An 8,596-nucleotide genomic window follows, 5' to 3' on the forward strand; every position below is an offset into this window, starting at 1 on the left:
TACTGAAATATGATGTACCAAAAAAGCAAAAAATTTAAACATTATTTTTTACGAAATAGATGATTGAAGATGGAAGTGATTATTTGATATTTTTATATCCTTACATTTTTTATTTTTTTTGGTCATTTCTGAATGCAACATATGTATATTTCATTTCAGTTAACATGGTAGCGAAACTTTATATTATTTTAGTTTGACACTACGCATTTTGTAAAACACATAATAATTATAATAAAACCAACAACGACATTAAACTTGCAAGGAGTAACTAACAAGTAACAACACTGTCCCTTTTTGCCCTCCTTCCTCATTGAAATATAATAATAATAATTTTACATTATTCATAAATGCTACTGAAATATAACTTATAACTAAAACCAATCAACTCATTTTTGGCTCTTGAAATAAAAACATAACTTATAAGTACTAATTATCATACCAGTCAAGAAAAAGAATAGTAAATGTAAAAACAGCAATGAAAAGCAACAGAAAAACTCTGCTACTGCTGTTCCTCTCTATGGCTTGACTTAGCTCCTTGTTACCCATCTCAACATTCTTTGTTGCTTCAACCGCCTATAATAAATAAATAAATGTAGGTATTTAGCTGTTATGTTAAATAAATGAAAAAAAAAAAAAAAAAAAGTATTTATTTTCTGACCTGATCATACAAATACTCAATTTGTTGAGCTTGTTGCAACACATGTGTCGACATCAAATGATTCAATGCGGACATCTCTACCATCTTTGTTTCGGTGTCACGTGCAGCATCAAGAAGACTCGATAACTCCACCTACAAGGGTAGTATCGTCATTTTCCGTAATACACACGGATATCATTGGGACTAATTAATATACCTGAAGAGCACGTGTTTCGTCATCTAAAACTTGCTGTTGTACTTTCATGGGTTCAGTTGTAATTTCACTTTGGTCCCTCGTCTCTGATGAACTTGTTGTTTCTGTTTTTTCAAGTGGGGCCCGCTTTGGTTTTCTTCTTGGCATGGCTCGATTGATGGCTTCTTGAAAGCGTACAGCTCTCAGTTGATCAAATTGTGATGTCACTGAATGAAGACTTTCACTTAAAATCAAAACCTATAATTCAAAAAAAATAATAATAATAACATAAAAAAGAAAACATTAAATATTATAAAATATAATAAAGATTAAACATACCACTCCATGTTTGTGTGCAACAGTATCTGCATTAGCATTGTCACCCCTAATTCCAAGCCAACCTTTTCCATTTGCTTCTTCATCAGTTATGCTGCTTTTCAGTATGTCAATTTGTTCTTTACAAGCTTTTACAAAAACACTAACCTGTCAAAAAAAAGTCATGTATTGTAAGAATCGAGTAAATTACACTTTTGGTCCCTGGGTTTAGCTGAAATTTTCAAATTTGGTCCCAAAAGTTCTCTTTTGCAAAATTTGTCCTTATTTTGATGATCACTAACGGTTTTGGTTCCCAGTTAACGACCTAGCTGTCAACCTTTTTGAAAATGACCATTTTGCCCTTGGATCAAAGATATATTTTTTTTAGAGTCTTACTTCATGTTCAATGCTGTCTCTTTCCTCTTCTGTGGTACGATGAGGATCTACATAATCCTTTCTATGCTTTATCAAGAACTGTTCTAGAGTCCCAATGCTTTCTAGCTGAAAAATAAAGCAAGGAAAATAAGATTTTTTTTATTTTTTATTTTAGGAGATTATACAAGAAACAATATGTTTGTATATGGTAGTAAAGATTCATATACTGTTTTTAGTGCAGCTTTGGTGAAAGGTGATCTTTCACGAGGTTTGTGCATGATGAAAGATGCCATTAGAGCTGCCCTTTTGGCCTGTTGATAATAATTACCCATCAGAAAATCATTAAAGCAAATAATGATCAAGTAGAATAAAGATTTGTCAAAGTCAAACAAGGTCAATATAGGAAATGAGAAGAAACCTCATTAAATCCCAAAGATAAAGCTCCCCTGTTGACAGCATCTTTGAAGTCTTCAGTTCGGTCTCTGATCTTAGCCATAACATCCACTAGAACTCACCTTTTAAAAAAAAAATCTTCATATAAAAGAAATAGTGTTAAAACTTTTGAAAAAAAAAAAGTACCAACCTTTTTAGAGGGTCAAAGATAATAGAAAACAACAGTGCAATATATTTGGCAATTAATATAAATATGTTCCATTCTTGGAATAGGATTCTCTTCATAAGGTATTTTAAAAAAAATCACAAGATTTCATTAAATCAGATATCAGAATCCTCCATATCAGATACATTAAGTTTTAACTCTACATCCAAATTTCTGGGTGTTACAATACAGGTGCATACAAAATTTTTGGGCATCATGTGTTTTACTTTTAGTGTTTATGTATGAACAATGGACAATGGTCAACAATGGAACACAGAAGGATGACAGCTTTGTGGCTTTCAAAATTCAAATGCTTAGTTCTCTACAACCTATGTATAGACACTCTAGGATCTTAGTGCTTTATGAAGATTAGGGCCAACATATTAACCAAATTAAAAAGGCAATCTGAAGGTGAAGGAGAAAGAATAATGGCTCATCAAACTACTATAGACAGGAAGACATTTCATAAGAAAAATTGACTGGAAAAAAAAAATACATTGCGATCTAAGTTTATAATAGAATACCAGAATCAAAGTAATTCATCAAAGTCCTGATTATTTAACTTGATAACGAATGTGTGCATGCAAACAAACAAACAAAAAAACACCCAAATGATCCTATGAGAATTTGGCAGACATTAAAAAGGTAAAATGTACATCCTAGAAAAACGAAAAAAAAAAAAAACACTCATTTCTAACGAATCCACTGTATGGGTGGGATATGTGATGTTCTCCGATGAGATTAATTTTTGGGCGTTTATGGTGAGGGATAGATAGAACGACGATCCTATGTAAATTGAACAAATAAACCCGATTTAGGGCTTGAAGATAAACGTACCAAAATCAAATGGTGACCAAATGATCACAGTTTTAATACCACCAACAAGATTATCACAATTATCAAGCAAAAACTCTAAGTACTAGAGATAAATTGCTTCAGCAACAGGTACTAGAAACAATAAATTGTAATTACTTACCAGTGAGTTTGATGTCAAATTCTGGAAGTCGGAATCTTGATCAGTGAAGTCAATCACAGAAAAAACATCAATTTATTGATCAACTCAAGAAGCTCCGAATTCTGGATGTCGAATTTGGGATTGATCTGCGCATGAAGCTTCAGGGAGGCGTGATGGAATACAAAACAAGACGATGAACAGCGTTCTCCTCCTTTTTGTGCCTCTACCTTCTAATCGTGATTTGTTTACAATCGATTGTTGCAATTCGAAATCAGGAACTGATTGTGGAAGCAGATTGAAGAAGGAAATGGATTCGACGGTGAAGAAAAGGGGAGAAACAGCACCGATCGGAGAATGAAAGGGAAGTAAAGGATTCAATTAATAAAAAAAAAAATATAGTTTTTTAATTAAAAAAATTTAATAATTTATGAATTTTGACAAAAAATTATTATATTTCAGCAAAAAAAATAATATTATTTTTAAAAAATAAAGATATTTTAATATAAAATAATGATATTTCATCAACAAATTATTATTATTTAATAAAATAAATTTCAACAAGAATAAATAAAGAAAAAACGAAAAAAAAAAATGTGAAATAATATTTCAGCAATATATAATCAATATTTTAGCAAGAAAAAAAGAAAAAAAAGTTGGAAGAGGCAAAACAAGTGTTACGCCAAAAAGAACGCGCGCAGATGTTTTTTTAGTCTGAAGACTTCTGAAAAACAAAAAGTTTGCGATATGAAAAGTGTTGGACGCGTGTTGCGTCACGCAGCAATACGAGGTATGAAGAGGTTTTTTTCCGATAAATAAACATCACCTAACTCTTTTGGTCCCTATACACGTTAGTGCGTGCCATTTAAGTGTCCTATGTGTCCTGCGCGCACGGCTATTGGTTCGACTTCGACCTAACCAAAATCATCAAAAAATAATAATAAATAAATAAAATAAAAATAAAAATAAATCAACTGATTTCAATATTATAGTAGCACAAACAATAAACTCAACGGATGATCCGAATGTTACCTCTTGTATCAGAGAACCGTTCCTCTAGTGTAGAGTCTGAAAAGGAAACAAAAACAAATGTTAACAAAAACTGAGTTTTGTTAAAAACGATGGATTAGGCGTTGGTATTCCGGGAAACCATTATACCAGACACGTTCTCCTTGGCGACCCTTCACTATTTTTGCTTCACCAAAAGAGTAGTTGACGCCTGAGGTGAAGAGGAAGAAGAAGATGAGTACGAACCCTAATTTTCCATTTGTTATGGTTCTTAATATATTTAACGGATGCTAGATGGACCCAATGATAATAAGTTTCTATTTTTCTTGGTCTAACATCACAATTTAGTGGATTTATAATTTAATTGATTTGAGTTATTATACAAGGCTAAAGGGTGTCATGTTTTCTTTACCGAAGGTAAAAGGATGCTACATATACGTCACATAGACTTTTACAATTTTCATATTTTTTAGCTACGAAGTGTAGTGTCGTGTCTATGAGTTTTTTTAATTTCATTTTAGGAAAAGATTAAATTTAAAAAAAACAAGCATTCTAAAATTTAAAATAACATAAACTTAAAAATTACAATTTAAAAAATCCTAAATATTAAAAAAAAAACATGAAAATTAAAATTACATTGAAAATCTAAAAATTAAAAATAAAACATGGCGTTAAAATTTAAAAACCTAGAAAAAAACAAAGCATCGAATTTTCAGTTGCGTTTCAGATTATATTTTTCTTGAATTGATGCTTTCATAATGATTGCTGCTTCTTGATCTTCGGGGTCGAGATGTCTCACATATTGCATTAACAATGTATACTCAGTGAGTCTAACGATTTCAGTCATATGTCTCTCCAAAGGTGAATTCAATTGTGCCATTTGTGTCATCATTTCTTTCAATCTGGCTTACCGCTCAGTTCCAATTAGAGAATTTGAAGAAGTTGCTTTCCCTTTTCCTTTTGCTCGAGCTTTTGTTTTGTCCCCTCCCATTAGACGAGGAGGCGTACATATTTCTTTAATGTCATCGTCAACAAACTCGCTTCACTTTCTCTGCTAGGCCATTGCTTCTCAAAGTTTGTGTAAACTCCATTCCAATGTGTGACGACTTTGTTCATAAGATTCCATTTGGAGTTACATTGGTTGGAGGTCTGATAATCTGGACTTCGACCCATTCCCCTACAAAAGCGCTCCGTGATACGTAACCAAAACTGATCATGATTTTGACCCTTTCCCGTGCCACCATCTTCAGATATGTCGACCCATGCCCTTGCTAACTCAACTTCTTCTTTTTGTGTCCATCTTCTCGGATCAACCTTCCCTTTCTTTTGTGGTTAAGGTTGTTGTTGTTGCTATTCTTCATGTTCTTCGTGTTCGGTCGAAGGTGTTGCTGTTCGGTTGAAGGTGTTGCTAATGATGGCATCAAGATCTTGATTTAATAAAGTAGCATGCACAAGACATAATTAGTAATTTCATGATATAATCATAAGATTCTAAATTCCACAACCTCCCACTTTCTAGTTGTAAATATTAATATACATAAGTTTCTGAAATAAATGTTACTTTTATCTTTAAGGTAAAGGGAGCTAAAAAAACAAAGCAAAATCTAGACATCATGTGTTTTAGCGTTTATGTATGAACAATGGTCAACAAAGAAACATAGAAGGATGACAACTTTGTGGCTTTCAAATACAAAGTTCTCTACAACCTATGTAGACACTAAAAAATCTTAGTGTTTTGTTCTATAAACGTGACACGTCCCTAAGTGAGTAATTCCTTGCACGCTTGGTGTCACACCCCTAAACCAGAATGGTGAAAATGTCTGGGGGCGGATGGATTGACTTCATGTATAGTATCATAACAATTGAATATGAATGAATCATAACATCACAAACATTCATACATTGAGAATACAAGTTTACATTGTTTACAAATTTCGTTTGCTCAAAAGTTAAGTAACAAATAATTTAAAAGTAGAAATCATGATGTAGTGATGCTCGCCCGCAAAACGTTTTCCTAATACCTGTTCACTAGTTTCTTGAGAATACATGCAGTTCTGAAAAATGTCAACATTAAAGTTGGTAAGTTCATAAGCGTTTTTGTATGAATAAAATCTGTAATGTTTCCTTGTAAATGATAGCGTAAAGTTTTCCAGAAAATCCAATATTTTCTTAATTGTAAATTGCGGTCTTAAACCCTATGACCAAAAATGTAAGTAGTGTTGTATTGTAAAGTAGTATTAGATAGCTTTATATATTTATAAACCAAATGAAGATGCATTAGCCCTGTAAACCAAATGATTGTTAATACCCTATGTGAGTTATTATAACCATACTTAATACGACTAGTGCCCTATACAACGTTCTTTATGCGTCGGAGTTGGTAGACATTTGTCACCCTAGACTTTCGGTCTAACTATAGCGAATAAATTAGGTGTGGGGTTGTTAATCCCATATAGATCTATACACAACGGTCTCGCTCTCCCTCCAGGAGAATCTGGTTATAATGCAGGACTTAAGGTGTACTTTAGGTAAAGTACATGAAGAGAGTGTGTCTCACAAGCTGTACCAACGGTTTTGTAACACCCCGTTTATTTAATAAATAAATAGATAAAATTAATAAATGAATAGTGGCCCTATGAGCAAGGCATTGTTTTGGGGTTTAAAATGTAATTTCAGATTAGTTTGTAAAGAATTTTGGAGTTTGAGGGCGGTTTGGTAAAATTATGGATTTAAATTAAAATAAAATCTTGAAGAAAGGGGCTGAATGGTAAATATTAGATTAAAGTTGAAAAGATTTTATGGAGGCAAGGGCTAAGGCGTAAGTTTTGGACTTAAACTGATAAAGAATTGGGTATGAGGGACAGTTGTGTTAATTTGTAGGAAGTTTGGATGGAAGTGGGATTTGAAACCGGTTGTGTCTTCTTCCCGTTTAAAGTTCATCCATACCAACCCCAACCCTAACCGTAACATCCAGCCGCCACCATGTTCCCGGAGCCTTTTTAGCCGCCGTTGTGTTGCCAAGCTCGCTATTGCCGCTCCTTCGCCATCGTAACGCCACAACGCCGTTGCCGGAGGCCGACGAGCTGATCGCGTTCGCTATTGTATGGTCGTGAACAATCGCGAATCGTTGGGTAAGACCACTGCTACCGTTATCTTTCCTCTCATCCACTCTTCTTGGTGGATTGACATTGGGAACGCCGATTATTACCACAGGTGGTCCTATAGTCGTTGTTTTTGCTTGTTCTAGCCTCCTCAGCCACCTAGTTTGTGGTTAGGAGCTGTTGTCTCGTGCCTGGAAGAGATGGGACTGCTATTAGAACCTGGAACGGTTGTGGGAGCATGTTTGGCTAGAGAAAACTCAAGAGAAACCCACCATGGCTGGCAACCATGGTGGCTCCCGCCATGTCGTTCTTTTCTGCCGCTACCAGCCACTATGCGGAGGTGACTGTGTGCGCGATTCGTTGTGTGTATGCCCGTTTTTTTTTGTAAGGTTACTGATGTGTAGGTCTTTTCTTGGCCAGGAACCGGAAGGAAAACTCATCAACGCCGCTTGCTGTCGCCGTTCCGCCGCTTGATGCCATTTTTCCATCGTTACCAACCACTGTGGAAGGTGGCTGTGTGTGTGTGTGTGGGTGTTTTACCATGTATTTAGGTGTATGCTGCTGCTATTGTATTGCGTTGAGCGTGTGTGTGTGTTGTGTAATCAGAATTCATGGAGAACCCACCACCATGTGCCACCGTCGGCCACCACAAGATTGGTTGTATGTGTGTGTGTTTACTTTAGTGTAGTGTGTGTGTGTGTATTGGTGGGATGTCAAGTCCACCAAACAAATTACACCCTTTGATTGCTAAATAAACGTAATATAATGGTAAAAAGGGGTATCGATCATCGGGGAAATGGTTGTATTCAATCACCAATGCAATTCAATAGAACTAGTGAAATTAAACTAACTAACTACAATTAAACTAAAAGGTCGGGGGGGGGGGGGGGTTGATTACTTGAAAACTAAAATACTTGAATAACTAAAAACCTTGCAATTAAGCAAGTTGATGAGATGCTCAAAGGTTGAGAATAATTGGTTAACTAAGGCAATTCAATACAATGAACATTTGTGTGTTTATCATTAGGATCTAATACAAAGCTTATCCTTCATCCCAAATTGGTTATAACAATCATGAAGCATGATATGCCAAGATTCCTCATAGGTAGTATGGAGGTTGGGGAAGCCCACAACACACCTTCTTAATTAAGATCAAGGGTCAATTGAAGCAATTAATCCCAATAAATCAGTTAGCCTTAATAATGAAGGAATCCCCAATTCCTAGAGGATGTCAAATGCTTACACATCCATAAAGGAGTTATGATTCATAAGCTAGAGATGATTTCTACCATCATAAAGCCTTTGTTCTAGATAAATTCAATGATCCAATGCAAAATCAATGAAACAAATCAACCATTGCTCAATGAAATACTAAGCTCATGATCAAAGCATCAAATAAGCATAAGAATTGTAAACT

General features: G+C 34.6%; 1 protein-coding gene across 1 annotated transcript; it reads right to left on the bottom strand.

The window, feature by feature from the left end:
• Positions 1–269: 269 nt before the first annotated feature.
• Positions 270–3,440, bottom strand: SYP81 (syntaxin of plants 81). Its single transcript, XM_078971946.1, has 8 exons — positions 3,095–3,440; positions 1,939–2,051; positions 1,748–1,831; positions 1,542–1,646; positions 1,170–1,313; positions 855–1,088; positions 659–790; positions 270–573 (listed from the first exon to the last, which is right to left on the bottom strand). Exons 2-8 carry the CDS (start codon positions 2,014–2,016, stop codon positions 427–429), a joined length of 924 nt encoding a protein of 307 aa, XP_078828072.1. The 5' UTR covers positions 2,017–2,051; positions 3,095–3,440; the 3' UTR covers positions 270–426.
• Between the last annotated feature and the right edge of the window lie 5,156 nt (positions 3,441–8,596).

This window comes from Lactuca saligna, chromosome 8 (assembly GCF_052625555.1).
Source record: "Lactuca saligna cultivar CGN05327 chromosome 8, ASM5262555v1, whole genome shotgun sequence".
NCBI classification, from domain to species: Eukaryota; Viridiplantae; Streptophyta; class Magnoliopsida; order Asterales; family Asteraceae; genus Lactuca; species Lactuca saligna.

What these genes read in the sequence shown, in the direction of transcription:
- SYP81 (XM_078971946.1), bottom strand. Translation starts at nt 2,016, where the DNA reads ATGGCTAAGATCAGAGACCGAACTGAAGACTTCAAAGATGCTGTCAAC. An exon ending in TATCTTTGGGATTTAATGAG is followed by an intron (nt 1,832 to 1,938) that starts GTTTCTTCTCAT and finishes TATTATCAACAG; the next exon opens with GCCAAAAGGGCAGCTCTAAT. An exon ending in TTGAGTATTTGTATGATCAG is followed by an intron (nt 574 to 658) that starts GTCAGAAAATAA and finishes TATTTATTATAG; the next exon opens with GCGGTTGAAGCAACAAAGAA.